Below are 15,803 nucleotides of genomic sequence, written 5' to 3' on the forward strand. Positions count from 1 at the left end.
GAAGGTGACAGTGTAACTTTTGCCTTCTAGCAACAGTGGTCCTCCCTGGTTGTGAACTTGGATAGTAGCTGTGGTGTAGCTCCTGTGGTCACTGGACAATGTAGTGATGAGTTACGGATGCTATGGATACTCATAGGGAGCATGGGTAACCAAAAGCCATAATACTGGCTGACCAAGCTGTTTATATTCCTATTTTTTTTTTTGTAAAAGTTATGATAAAGTTGGCATGTTGCCATATAGAGATTTGATTTTCTCTGAACAGCATTTACTGATGTTTAACTGAAAATAATTTTAATCTGAATAAGGGTCTGCTCTTGCCCTTTTCACAACTGTGGGAGAATTGTCATTAAATTGAATTCAAACATGGTCAGACACCACGTTAAACTTGCTAGGTTAACAGAACGTTAAGAAAACATCAGAAAAAACTTTTGAGAGCTTTAATTTAGGGACAAACTAAGCAGCTACTTCTGATTACTTACAATTGGTGATAAAAGAGTGTATTTACTGCCTAAAGCAAGTGAATTAAATTGATTTTTAGTTTGCATTTAGATAACTATTTTTGCTTTAGTTCAGCTTTAGAAATTTTTGCATATACTTTTAAAAAGAAAGATACAATTTATGAACATTTTAATCAAAAATGGATTGCAGAATGTAAGGCTTTCAGCTCCTAACTGCTGACTGTTTTTTAAATTTATTTTAGAAGGTTTTCTAAAAATATGTATGTTCTAGTTGCACAAACTGAGGTTCCAAAAGCTGTGGCCTTATTACCTGATGCTTTTATGCTCAACGCAAAATACTTTATTTGTGTTACTCCTGATTTGCCTTTTACTAGTATCAAAGGCCTTATGAAGCATTTTTTGCTCTTTTAAAACTGAAACAAATGCTTTTGCACTTGAATGAGAACCCTCTCGAGTAAAGAATAAAATTGGAAATAGCAAATCGTGGTCTAAGGATTACAAAGACAAGCAGAAGCATAGAGTTGTATGATATTTCTTAATGGAAGGAATTTGCGATCTGTTCAATCTTGCAACCAGAATCTTTCAACCAAAACTCTGTGGAATTTCAGAATAGAAGGTAGAATTAATGAGTTTGGGTTTTTGAGAAGAATCTTTTAAGATTGAGAAAATCCTTGCTTTTGTAAGCTGTGAGGCTCTAGATGTCAGTTTATCAGCTGTAAATAGTGCGTGATGGAAAGCTACTTAATAATGGAGAAGAAGTAAAAAACGTCAAAATAGATACACCTGTCTTTTAGACATCTGGTTATAAAAATTATGCAAATATTTGGTGAGGTTTATATTTGCTTTACTTGTATGTGAGTGATAACAGCCAATATGGTTAGGAATCAAAACAGCAGAGCAGCATTTCTGTGTGGGGTTTTCTGAGTCCATGCCTGCAATTCTGAAAGCACAGGGAGTTTCTATCCAGTCTTGGTGGCTACTGTCTGTCTTTGTGTCACATTCACATCTGTATGAGGACTGTGGTGACACTGGTCGTCCTGGGCAATAACAGGATCATCAGGAGACCCATTGACTTGCACGTGTTGCAACCAGTTTCCAAGAGGAGTTGCTGGGAGGAAAACAAGTGAGAAGGTTCGGGTTGTACTGACGCAGCCTGACAGCTCCTGCTGGCACATCGTGGTCTTGTGTGAATATTTCCACCCTTTTCCAGAAAATGCAAGTCATAATGAGTGCTTCATAGAGCCACAGCCTTCATTGTATTACACCTGAGCTGGCTCCAGCAGGTGCGTTTAAGTAGAATGTACAATTTTTGGACTTGGCAAACCACAAAAACACGTGAAATCCTGCAAAATTTTCATCTCTTAGTACGACTGGTGTAGTGTCACCACAAAATTGCTACTAAGACAATATCGAGTTGTTAGAGCAAACATCCTAAACCAGATATAATGTGGAAGTCATACTGAAAATGTACAGTGTTCAGGGCAATATAAATTTCTCAACTACAGAAATTTAGATTACCCTCACCTAGAATTAAAATACCGTAAAATGTGGAGTTGATAGAAACTTAAGGTGAATGTTCTTTCGTATTGCAGTAATTATCAGTAGTAGTACATTTACAAAACTTGCTTAGTCACAATGAGCAAACATTACAAAGGAATCGTCATGATCCCATTGAAGATGCTTTTGTAGCTCAGTATCTACATGTTTATGATTTCTGCAAAATGTTGTATTTTGTGTAGTTTCTAATAGAGGAGAAGCACTGTGAATGCATGTGACTGGCCCTTGGTTTTTTTTGTCATGTGAACAAGGTATGTAGAACTAGCAGCTGTGTCTATTGACATTCTCAACCTTTATTTTAAATGTTTGATCCAAGCCATGCAAGCACCCTAGAAACAGCGAGAAGAATTCTGTTTACCTGAGTTTGCAGCATTCTATTTAAAACACTGTCTTTGATTCACTTTGCTGTATTTGTGCATCTGTCCTCTGTTCAGCAATGGAGAGGAGTGTCATTCTTTCCTACATTGGTTCATTACTTTCTTGATTGCTATTTTAATTAAAGCTTCCAAGCCAAAGTAATTCTTTGGATACAGATTCCTCTGCACGACATATAGCTGCATTATTTATATGCTTTTTTAAAACTTTTTTTTTTTTTAAATAACTTTGTGGTAGGCACACTCTTCTATTTCTGTCTATTGTTCAGTTATTCTTAAACAATAGATTTTGTGTTAAAGGATGCAGGGAAGGGCGAATGTGTCCTAGTGGTGTGTGTAATGAGGAGATCTAGTAAGAGCAGCATCTGTTCACATGGGCAGAAGCACGTACAAGCGAGACAGGTGATGCTTTGCAGGGGATCGGTGAAGAGGTGAGGTCAGGCTGGGAGAGGACAGATCGTGGGGTTCCTCCAGCTCATTGTGGACTGGAGTTTCAAAGGTCACTTAGATACCCAAAGATAAATACTTACAGGATTTTCAAAAGTACTTGCTGAAGGCATCTCTTCTTTTGAAGAAGGTAATAATAAAGTTGTGGCAGTTAATACACTGATCAAGAACATCATCTTGATGAACCTGGGAACAAGGCCCAGATTCTGGCTAAGCCTGGCTGATTTCCCACTCAGTGATGTTACCCAGTAATACATGACAGTATACAGAACATTAAATGATGTTGTATGATCATCTTTCAGCTCTGACATTATATTTGGCTAACCACATTGATCATATCTGCCAACAGCAGAAAATCTTCTGACATAGATCTGTGTCCTCCATTAAATATGGGAGGGCTAGTTTTACCACTTAGATAATGTTGGGTTGCTGTTTATAGTAAAAGCATTAAAGCTCTGCATGGATATGGAAAGAAGTGAGTTTTTCTTTCATGGGCAGCTTTGAGTATCCTTTGTCATGAAAGACACCTTTTCAGAAGTATAATTTTGATTTCTCTATGGAAGCAGTATGCAGGCTGCAACTTCTTCCCCCCTCCCCCCCATTTTTTTTTTTTAATATTTAGAACATGTCAGGTGGGAGTCTCCATGCCTGAATATGAATGCACAGGATTGTGAATAATAATCCCATGCTAGTGACAGCTGGTTGTGGCCTGAGATCTTGGCTTTGCTTCTTTCCAAATTGCGGCATTATATAGACAGTATGGACAGTTCCAGATGGAAATATTATGAAACACGTAACTTCCTGCCTATTCTTAGAGAAATTAAGAACTCTGCAGTTTCTTCCTGGGTTGTTTTTTTTGTTTGTTTGTTTCTGGCAGAAGAGTGAAGCCAGGGTGTAATACATACACATTGCCTGCTTTCTGAGGGAAATAAGTTATCTAAGAATTAGTCTTGAGAAATATTGAGAAATAAATTTGGAATGATCTGTGCTCGTTTCTTCATTCTACTCTCACAGTTTCCCCTATGACTTTGTAACTGACTCACTGTAGGCTGGATTACAGAAGGTTGCTTAGATACCTAAAAAAGTACCTAGAAGTGGTGTACCTGACTCACACTGTGAAATTAAGTCCATAAGGGAACAACTCTATCATATGAAATCAGTCTAATTTTCCTTTTTTTCATTTATTTAGCTCTTTGTCAAATTTGACTTGAAATCCAGAAGTTCATATTAGTTTATTTTACTTCCTACAAGAAAGACTGTATGTGTGTGTGTATATATATACACACACACACATATATATATATATATCTATCTGTAATTTCTGAGGATAAGGGTGACTTTGACTGGAAGGAAAGCATGTTTTAGATGTCGGTTCGTATTCTGTTCAGTCTCTCTTGGAAGCAAGAAGAATGCTAGCTGGGAGGTACTCTTCCTGGAGAAGGCCACACAGCCCGTGCCTCCGTTGATGAAAATCCCTACTGGTCATAAAAAATCCGTATGTTTTATATGGTGGCAACTGCTGTAATGCAGCAAATTATTTTAAGAGCCATTGAAAATACAAAATTTAGATCACGTATACTCTGAATGATTCACTGTCTCATGGTTAGTGTAGCAGATTGCTATGCTCTTATGCTCAAGCTTTGCTTTAAAAGAGTTGTAAATACAAACTCGTGCTTATTTTCCATGATAGTATCCTGGAGATAATTTGGATTACTGCTGAACTCTTAAAAAAAACCCAACAACTGTGTGTTCTTAGTCAAAAAAAGGCTCAGCTAACCTCTGCTTCTATGCCAGTATGAAATATATTCCTAAATGTGTCTTGTCTCCTCTTCTTTCTGTATCTCTCATCACTTTATGCTCAAAGAAGAGTCAGTTTTGGTCATTTACTATTCAGTCTTTCTTTTGCTCTAAACCATCTAAGAAACTGGAACAGGAAAAAAAAAAATCTACCACTTCTTCACAAGTCTTTGTTGGTGTTGACTGCATTCACCCAGCGAAGGTGTATTTGTGCTGAGAAAAAATTCATGAAGATTAATGTTACCATGTTGTAGATGTAATATCTTCTGGCAATGGAGTTTCCCCACTTGGGCCCCAATTTCTGTAGAGTTTCTGCTTTCTGGTGTCCCTCAGGTGCTTCATGTCACAGATTAAGTTAAAGGTTATTCCACTTCTCAGCTGAAGTCCGCAGTTCCTTGTCTGCCTTTGGAGAAAAAGTAAGTTTGTGAGAACTTTCTTCACAGTCAAGTTCTTCACTTCAGGAAGAGAAATCTTTAATAAATCTAGTGAAATTTTTTGGGAGTAACCATACAGCTCGGAATGAATAAACATTAGAAAACACAAATCACACACTGATGTTTATAGCTGCTGCCAGGACAGTCAAGGACTTTCCAGCTTTGCTGCTGTGTCCATGTCTGCACGGGCAGGAGAAGCTGTGAGGGAGCACAGCCCCAGTTCCCAGCCCATGATTCGACCTCAGGTTTAGGATTGAAACCCAAACTGGTCACTGGTCTATTCCATCCCATGCCCGGCATGGCCAGTATAGAGATGAGGATCTGTGTGGAAGTCCTCTCTCATACTCTGGGTTGTCTCCCTCTGGGTTTCCCCTCTCTCACGGTTGTCTCAGTCTCTTGGAAGCTCAGGCTCTTATCTCTATTCTGGGATTGCGGTTTTGGAACTCTCTCCGCGCTGGAATCGTTAGATGGACACGGGCTCAGCCTTGGTCATCGGGTGGTGAGCAGTGTCACTGTGTATTGCTCATCTGTATATTTGTATAAATTACTATTATTATCATCATTATTATGTTTTCTGATATTATTGTAGTTTAGTTATTAAAATTGTTCTTATCTCAACCTCTTTTTTTTTTTCCCTTTACCGCTTTAATTCTCTCCCCCATCCCCAGGAGGGTGAGTGAACAGCTGTGTGGTGTTTGCTGCCACCAGGGTCAAAACTATGACAACCATGCAGCACAGTTTTATGTTATGAGGTGTTGCTGAGCCCATAAAGCTTTTGTTGCTCAAAGTACCTTGCATAATAAAGCAAATGCATCTATTTGATGTATTTACAGCTGTGTATCCATGCAGACTTGTTTTTTTAATTATTATTTCTAGGAAGAATAATTTGTGAGTTTAAATATTATTTAGCCATCCAGTGTTCTGATTTTAGACAAGGTAACCTTGAACTAATAAAATTTCAGAATAAAAGGGAGAGTCTTTGGCAGCCTTGCCCCTCAGATGCACCCGAGGTGTGTTTGCCTGCCTCAGGAATACCAAGTTGATTTCCCGGTTCTGGAGGCACCTGGCAGCACCTTGTACCCCCTATAGCTCAGAACAAGCTGGAGCTGATCTTAAGTTACTTAAATTTATAACCAGCCCTCTTCTAGCCCCAGTGGAGTTCTTTGATGGATGCTTTGGCCATCTGGTTTCTGTGGGTGCCTGTCAATTTTCTTTTAACTCCCAAAGTCAGCGGCTGAGGGTTCACAGCCCAAAAGTTTCTGCGCAATTCCAATCAAAGGCTCTGCCATGTCTTGTTTTCAAGCTCTTGAGCTAATGTGCTGGTATTTATTTCAGTTTTCCTTGATGTTTCAGAGAATACCACATTGTTTTAGAGGCTGAGATAATTATCATGTTCACGGGAGTTTATTGGCTTATTTTCTCCTTGGTCCATGCTTCTCATAGTGGGTTTATATTATTTTAATGGAAGTTTCATTTTCTCACTGATTTTTGTTTATTTTAGTGTTTGTTCAAGCTCATTCAGTCATATGCTACTAATATAAAAGAGTGTGTAACATTTATTTGTAATGTTGTTAGCTCTATCAGCAGAGGGAGGAGTGAAGCAGGAAAAAACACTTTTTTTTGTTCTGAACATTTCCTTAAATAACATTTGTTCTGCTTGCTTCTGCAAAAGCAGCATATGATATTACCTGCATATTTGTCACTGTTTTGTTTCTCTCCTTGTAATTCTTTGTAATATAGTTTACATATGTACTGCCAAATAACTTCTGGCTTAAGATAGTTGTTTTACATTCGTAGTTATATAAAATTGAACTTTAAAATGCAGGGGAAATTTTTTTGAATTGTTTTAACTAAATCTGTGGTTTTATTTCCCTAAAGTTTCAGACCCAGAGCTTACGTCTCTCCGATCTGCACAGAAAATCTCAGCTATGGAGAGGGATAGTTAGCATTACCTTGATAGAAGGTCGTGAACTTAAGGCAATGGATGCAAATGGGCTCAGCGATCCTTACGTGAAGTTCCGCTTGGGGCATCAGAAGTACAAGAGCAAGGTAATTCTAGCTGTGACCTCAAATGCACATTGTCTGTGTTTGAAATGCTTTGTTACTGTTTGTGGTTTTCTGGCTTTTTAAATAGTAATTTAAATATTACTGTTTAAATAGCGGTGGAGATTTATTGTTGTATTAATTAGCTGTCAGAGCACCTGGAACTTTGTTTCGATGTTTCTTTTTGTTTCATTATAAACAAAAGTAATACTAGATTGGGAAAAATGCAGGGTGGTGGGGAGTCATACCTGATTTTCCATGCAGGTTGTGTTGGCCTTTATTTCCTGTTATAGGTCATTCTTTGCAGGGCAGAGATGTGGAGTGATTCTGACATGTAGATTCCACCTTTGTGCCTTTCTGGCTTGATGCCAGTAGCCTCTTGGATCCTTTGCATGTTCTTATCCTCAAACCATGTCATGCTTTTATTCTCACTTTCCTCCTTGTGTCTTTGCAGCAAGTTTCGTTAAAGTCTTGTGTATGTATGAGGTTAAAAGGTAGAGAAGGTTTATCAGGGAGAAAATAATAGTGGAGACTTACTTGGCTTTCTCACTATTATTTTTTTATTTTCCTAATCCCTGTTGGTTTGAAAATAGCTGCTTATGGAAGGTGCTGGGACCACTGATGACCTTCCTCTCTCAGTGTCCATGACAGCCCGTGTGGTTTTCATGAACAGATGGAGGGCAAAGTGAGGAAGAGGCCCAGGAAAAAAAGGAGTATTACTCCTTGAAAACTAAATCGTACTATCAACTTTGCCCTAGTATTACTGCAGCTGGGGAAAGAGGACATGATAAAATTGTTCCTGTTTGAATACTTACAGTCACCACCTACTTTGTCATTGCAGGTGCTTTATTTTCCTGTAGTCTCAGACATATAACTTTTTAGCTAACTGCCACGCAAGAGAGGGCATAATTACTCTATAGAAAAATGGATCAGTTCCCAGGGTGAATCCTTTGTTCAGAAGGCTTTTGAAGGTGACAGGTTGCAGGATTTTGGAGGTTGCTGTTGTGTCAAAGAGGCATCAGAGAACTGGCCAGTAGCCTAATTGATGTTTTTTAATTCTCACTGCTTAAGATACTCATACTGCAATAGAAAAAACTTCCTGAACAGACTCTAAAGATCACATTTACAATTCAGGAAAGTATCTGCACGATGAAATATGACTTTCTTTTTGCCCTCCTTTCAGATTGTGCCAAAAACTTTGAATCCTCAATGGAGAGAGCAGTTTGACTTTCATCTCTATGAAGAACGAGGAGGAATTATTGATATTACCGTGTGGGACAAAGATGCTGGCAAAAAGGATGATTTTATTGGCAGGTTTGTGCAATTACAGCCTTCTTGTTCCTTGGGGCTGAGAGCAGATGATTAAAACTAGCCTTGCTGTTGAAACTATTTCTTATGACCGTTTGTTCTTGCCTTTTTTTTTTTTTTAAAGTTGGGGAAGGATTTTTTACAATGGATCAGTACAGTTTGCTACATTCATGGAATTCTTTACTTTGATGGTGTAAAATAATATTTATTGACCAGTAGGTGGCAGCTTTTACCAATTGATAGACAAGTTTTCCAAAATAAAAATCTCACATTTAGAAAAATAATCAGGATGCAGGAGGTTCCATATGGCAATGTCCAGCTTGGAGGAGAAATAACCTTCATGACTTGTAATAGGCACATAAAACCAAAATTAGGTACATATTTTTTAATCTTAAATGAGAGTCTTGAAAGACGGCACACAGCTTTTGAAGCAAAGAAATAAAATAATTCGCCTAATTTATTTTCAGGAAAGGTGACTCTTTGGGATCTGTCTTAGAGTTCAAGAAATGGTATAAATTTCTGTGGTTATGCTTCATTTTGCCGTGTAGGAAGAAGGTAGATGCTGATGGCTTTTAACAATTGCATTAGCTATTAGCTAACAAGGGAAAAAACTCTTGTGCATATAGACAATGTACAAAGTTGGTGCTATTTTGAAAGCTCAGATATCTGTTTACATCATACTTCAGTTGATTTCCATACAGTCATAATAATAGTAAATCTTATTAATCCTGCAAATTTTTTTTTGTTTGAATATTGGTTGTGGGCACTTTCACTAGGACATTGGTACTATGAACTGATAAAATTGCTTTTTTTGGTAGTTAAAATCAGGAATGGAAATCCCACAGACCGAACCATATACTTCTGTTATCAATGCAGTTATGTTTCTGCTGATATTTTCCTCCCTCTTGAAGGCTTTCTTTGTCAAATTAGATCACTTGGATAATATTGTGTGTTTATTTCCTATCATAAGCTGTGGGAAATTGGAATACCTACAGAGCCCGTGGCAACCAAAAACTTTAATATTGGACAAAACCACTTTTCAAAAGTATATGCAGTAGGATTGTATCTTACAGGATCAAAGCCTGTGGATGGGGTGCAATGTTTATATTGATATGTATTGTACATATTTATATATTATGAAGTTTGCATTGTATTTTTTTGCCTTGCTTGATTTCAGTTGACACGTGGTAACAATATCTTTTTCTGAAGTAACATAATAATTTAGTCCTGTGTTAACACGTGATATACCTTGGGGAATCATTCCTATTTTCTGCTTAGTTTGAACCTTCTTATCTAAAAGATGGTGAGATTCAGAGTTTTCACATGTAATTTTTAAGAACACTGTCATCAAAGCAGCACTTATGTTGTTACTGTTACCACTAATTATTTTTAAGAGCATCGTGTGAAATAAAAGACACCATTTTTGCTCCAAGGCACTTGAAACCTAAAGGAGAATGTGACAGAGAAATTAGAGAGGGAAAATTTGTGGCTTCAGACACATGAACTGCTTAGGTAGGTTTTCAGATACCTAAAAAATTTTTATGTCTTTAGTGTGCATCTATTTCTTTTTAGTAACTTTGTGCTGTTACTCAAGTAACAAATGTATTCTACATTTTATTTAGGCCCCAAAAAATTGATGGCATGAGAAATCTTCTCTTTAAGAGGAATGCTTAAAGCCTTTGGTATTTTTCAGTGGGAGAACCTTGTTTTGTTTTATTTTCTATAATTTTCCTAAATAGATGTAATTCTTGTATATAGCAAAAAGATGCTCCTTGGACAAAGCATAACCTGTAGTGCTTCTACAGTATATCTTAACAAGATCAGTGGTATTTTTCCCAAAATCTTGCTGCTCTTGATTTTTGTGACCTCTCTGCTGTTGGTATTGTATAATCCCTCTTCACTTTGTCCTTTCAGACACTCTCATTTCACCTTCTGTTGGTACCTTATCTCTGGGTAATGTAACCTGCAAACAAATTCCTCTTCATGAAGATTTCCATGAAAAACTTTGTCATTTGTCAAACTCAATCTGAATACAAAAATATGTCTTAATATTCCTCTTCCCTGATAATTCTTTTCCAGTTATTGTGGATAAAAATCACCGACACCTGACAGCTCCACTTTACATTAACCTCTCTTCCCCAGTTTCTCATTTTGAGGCTGCCTTGAAAAGCTGGAAGTACTTTGGTACAAGCAGTAAGGACTTGCTCCATGTGTGTGTTATGCCAAATGTGTATTAATTTTGTAAAGCGTGACCTGGTCGTGCTCCATGGCTAGGGGTCTGTGGCTCTCAAGGCACATGTAATAAATTGTGTGTTTTGATTCGGGTCCCAGGAAAAGTGCTAAGGAGGTTGTGGGAGGGAAACAAAAGGCTTCCTGGTAGTATTTGAGCATTGCTCAGTGATGGAGAGTAATCCCTTATTGTGATCTTCCGCCTTTCTTGAGCAGTGCTCAAGCAGCAGCTGCTTTATTATATAGGAATAATTTTATTAAATGCAAATGAAAACAATTATTTTTTGAAGATGGCTTGCCTGACCAAAGTGTGGCTGGGGAGAAGCCATGCTTGACTGAAGAGATTCAAACTGAGAAAACAGGAGAAAAAGTTTGTTTAAGGAGCAGTTCTTGCCTCTCATCCAGAGTGCTGGGTTTTTTTGTGTCTTTGATATTCATTTGCTTGCAGAGCACACACCAAGGTCAACAGAATTTCCTGTGCAAAATAGGTGTTGTCGGGATGCTTTGCCAGGGGATCATAGAATCACAAAATTATTAGAGTTGAAAGGGACCTTAAAGATCATTTAGTGCCAACCCCCCTGCCATGGGCAGGGACACCTCCCACTAGCCCAAGTTGCTCAAAGCCTCATCCAGCCTGGCCTTGAACACCTCCAGGGATGGGGCATCCACAGCTTCTCTGGGCAACCTGGGCCACTGCCTCTCCACCGACACAGGAAAACATTTCTTCCTTAATCTCTTTGAACGGTACCATCCCTGAAACTGGTTCAGTGTTTCCAAACTGAGATGCCTGTGGGAGAACAGGGTTGCTGGGTGGAATGTCAAAGGGACAACCTCCAGGTCCCTCCTGGACGACATCACAGGAAGCCCCCTTGAGTTGAAGTATTTTTTCTGTGCTAAACACTGTAATTTGCAAATTTTCTTCCAAAGCAGAGAGATATAACTTCTACTGGCATTATCCTGTGTCTCAGCTACACTTCAGTGACATAAAATAAGTTGGCAATCAGGAGTGTAGACTTCTGTGGGCCTTGCATGTATCGTTGTACTCATTAGGCTGGAGCATATTCAGGATGAAGTTGGGAATATGATGAGGTGGAGATGGCACACGTGCTCAGGTTGCAAGGGCTGGGGCTTACCATCCTTTTTTTGAGGGCAGGAAGATGGAGGAAGGATGTTTGAGAAGGCTGAGGACATGGACATGAGGTTCTGGCTTTGGGCTGGCATGAGAGGAGGAGGATGTTGTGGAAGGGATGGCTTGCAAAAGGAAGGACAGTATTGAGAGGGTGAGAGTGACAGCATGGCATCCTAGTTCAGAGAAGAAGATATGCCTGTCACAGAGCTAGCATAAAGCTTTGGCTTGGTCTTTGTACGCAGGCGTATTCAGCGTGGCTGTTCCTGAAACAAGATGCTGACTGGTTGATTTCCATGCTTAACTTTGGGCAGTATGTGTTTGTAAAATTAATTTGAGTCTCTGTTGTGTGCATTCTCCATGGCAGTTTAAAGGATGTAGCACCTTGTGAACCTCCATGTTGGAATACCCTAAAAAACCAAAATCCTACAACCATTTCAATGTCTCTTTTGGGAATTCAAAAGCCTGGGAAAAGACTTCATACAAAAGCTTTGAGGAAAACCTATTTCCAATCATACGCTGATTTGTATGAGGAAACACTGGGCTTGACCAGTTTCAGCATGCATTAGATTAAATTCTAGCATTCTTCTGAATATAATTTTAAAAAAAAAAAAAAAGGTATTCCAGGACCAAGGGACCAAGCACATGAAGTCCCAGCAACTAAAGCCACAGGGGCAGCCTTCTTGCGTTCAAATAACCATGTGGACTTGCATGAGCAGTGTTAGTTGTTGCTTCATCTGATAAGCAGAAATACATATGGATATGTGTATATTGTTCAGTTTGAGTACATTTAATATTCACGTTTTTGCCATGAGTAAGTAATTTCTCTTCTGTATTGAGTCAATATACCCCTGTGATTAAAAACACATCCTGCAGTAAGCTTATGTGGGTAATACTAAGATCAAAATGAAGGTTAAATTATTTTAATCTTCATGTAATTATTTAACTTTCTTATCATCTGTATTTTTGAAGGCAATCATGACTGTCACCTTTACGATAATCAGATAATAAATCCCCATGATTATTATACCTTTATGCATAGCAGTAATCTGAACAAATTGGCTGCTGACAGCTGCAATAAATTGCCAAGAATGAGTGCTGTCAGAGAACAAGTTGTTTCTGTGAACGTACGGGATAAGTAAATCCCATGTCATGCAGTTTTATTCAGCTGGAGTTATTTGCAGTCCAGTGTGGCAAGATTTATAGCATTATTTATTGGTATGAAAAATGCATGTTTATCTGTAGAATGACATTGACTTCTACTCATATTTTGTGCCAGGAAATTACTGTTGAGTTCATCTACATCTATTTTCATCAGTATTTATAGATGCTTCTATCTTTTTTCCTATCTGATGCAAATTAAGAACAAAAGACTTTGTGTTTAGTATATTTATTAAAGCTAGGTATTAATTTTTATCTGCAGAAAACTGAAGTGTCCCATAATCTCTTTCCACATTGTAATGAAAATTCAGATCAATTTTGTGTGTGTATATGGTTACACACCATATAATGGATGTTATGAAGTACAGAAGTTTAAATATTGAAAATTAAGTATTTAGGTTTCCAGCACCTAATCTGCTAGGTCTTGTCAGTTCAGTTCTTTCATAGTAATGAAGCCATAGAGGGGTTTTTGGGTGCACATAAATACAACCAATATGCGACCTATTCTCCTGCATTATTAATCTGAAAGCACAGAGATACACTACTCAAAGTCCTAAACTGAAGTGGGATTTTTATATAAAGTATTTACGTCTTTTTCAGTTTTGTTTTTTCCAATGAAATTTATTTAATTTCACTGTGGGAGACTGAATGTGATCAGAGAGAACTGAGTGATGCTGTAAAGCTGTGTATGGGTGCTCCAGCATGCATATAAAGTTGGGTGAAGGACACTAAATATGCTACTGCTAGTGTTTCTTCCCAGATTTTTTTTCTAGAGATGTTGTGGAGACTGATTTATATTAAAATACTGGCAATTTTCTTCTTAAAATATTGTTGCACAAGAAAGAGGTTCTGAACAGTAGGTGTATAAGTGTGTTAATGTTGAAATCGATGAAGTTTTCTCAGTTTTGCAAAACTCTATAGAGACAAAATGGGTTCCTCTGGAATTGTGAATCATACTTTATTATGCTGGTCTTTCAAATATTTTTTTCAGATGGTGGTTTGAAAGTTTCTGCATGCTGGAGTAACTTTGTAAGGAGATGTTATTTTCAAAGTTTAAACATGATGATTAATATGCTGTTGTAATTTGAGTATGGAACTGCATGCACGTGCTAATTATACAGAAATTCTGCTCAAACACAGAGAAGCACACAACCGACAGCGTGCGTGTCTCATAGTTTATTGATTACACATGATAACTAAGGTTAAATTATTGCAGGTGCATTTCTCTGTGTAAAATGGAGGTTTTGTCCAAAGCATTAAAATCTAACAATGCTACTGGCAGTCCTGCGCTTGACAAATCCTGAGATGTGCTGAGCCATCTCCATTTCTGATTGTTGTGAAAAGGAGTTAGATGTAAATAGTGCATCTCAAAATTTGTCCTTCGCGTATTCCACACCTTATTTATTACTGTCTCTGCACATTTTAACTTCTTCCATTAATGCGGAGGCACTGCTGTTCTGCTGGAAGGACAAAGGCTCAGTTTTGGCTCACAAATCTTCAGTAACTTTCTCTTACCAGATAGGTTATTATTTACAGCTAGTTGCTGGGACCGACCAGTGAGGGGACAACCAGGTAGGAAGACCTAATGTTCATCAAAGCGATAGGCTGGTTTAGCAGAGGAAAGTGTTCATTTTGCTGCAAAGAAATTGCACCAGTGACAGCACTAAGGGTGCATGTCTGTAGTGTGTGGCTGTGCCGGAGGGGCAACGCAGGAAATACCAGATCGTGAAACATCTTCAAGTGCTTTCTTCTGTCTGTGCAATTCCAAAAGTCATTCTGTAGTTCTGATGTGAAGAGCTACGCTTAGGAAAACGTTAATCAGTCATTTCAAAATCCATCAACAGGATTCTGTGGCATGGACCGTATTTCTTTTAGTGAGCAATAAACACACGTCCCTGTTTAAATATTACTCAGTGACTGGTGAGATTGTCCTGTATCTCATGTAGCTCTTGTTTTTCTGTTACCAACACTGACTTACCCCAAACTGCAGCACTTTTTTTCTGCTTTCCGTGTATTTCCCAGGTCCTGCTGAGCTCTGCAGTGAGGCAGCGTGCTCCCAGCTTCCCAGGGACCCTCCCTAGCTTCCTGAGCTCCCACCAGACTCCCTCTCCGCCAGTGTCCTACTTGGATGAGTTACATTCTCCAACTCCTTTGGGAGCATTCCTGGTTTTCGGTCTATCACCTCTACCCACCACCTGTCACAAAAATCACCAGTTTATTTCTTTCTCATTATGTTTACACTTAAAAATGCCGTGCTCTGGTTCTCCCAAGGTCTTTGCATCACTGCAATCCTGTCTTTCCGAGCTGTGCCATTTTCTACAAATGCTTTGCAGAATTTCCTCTCTCTCATTTGTTTCTTGGTTTTACCGGAACATTGTACTCCGCTCATAAAGGTTACGGAGTCTCACAAATCGTTGCAGTTCATTCCTCGCCGCTTCTGATGTGTGTCCAGCTCAGTTCTAATTGCAGAATCCCACAATTTCCTCTCCTTGGCATGCTTTGGAGCAACATAGACCTGGATCACAGCGGAGTTAAAAGGCTGTCGTCCTGAACAAGTCATGATGATAATTAAGTTGTCTGGGTTGTAGCAGTGGTGCTTTTCTGTCCCTATCACTTAGGATTGTGCCAATTCCTCTTTTATGCTTTATTTTGTCATGTGAGAAAATGATCTTGCTATTTGCTGTCTCTCCCTTGCTTGGCCACCTGGCTTTTCAGAGGCCTTCTATGTCATGCTGCTACCTTTGTAATTCATTCATTAGCAAGGATATTTCACCAGGGTGCCAACGCGGTCTTACATTCCGGGTTCTGTTAGAACTAGAGAGGGGAGGTGATTTTTACCTCTTAGACGTGCTGATAATAAAATACTACA

General features: G+C 38.6%; 1 protein-coding gene across 1 annotated transcript in view; it reads left to right on the plus strand.

Moving 5' to 3' along the window:
* Window positions 1-6,945: 6,945 nt before the first annotated feature.
* Window positions 6,946-15,803, plus strand: part of MCTP1 (multiple C2 domains, transmembrane 1) — a gene marked incomplete at its 5' end in the record, with an annotated part of 34,834 nt that continues 25,976 nt past the window's right edge. The window contains 2 exons of the mRNA XM_010086651.1: window positions 6,946-7,116; window positions 8,294-8,424. Coding sequence (XP_010084953.1) covers window positions 6,946-7,116; window positions 8,294-8,424 — 302 coding nt within the window. The remainder of the gene's footprint in view (window positions 7,117-8,293; window positions 8,425-15,803) is intronic.

The sequence above is a fragment of the Pterocles gutturalis genome, unplaced genomic scaffold, assembly GCF_000699245.1.
Source record: "Pterocles gutturalis isolate BGI_N339 unplaced genomic scaffold, ASM69924v1 scaffold14646, whole genome shotgun sequence".
Taxonomy (NCBI): Eukaryota; Metazoa; Chordata; class Aves; order Pterocliformes; family Pteroclidae; genus Pterocles; species Pterocles gutturalis.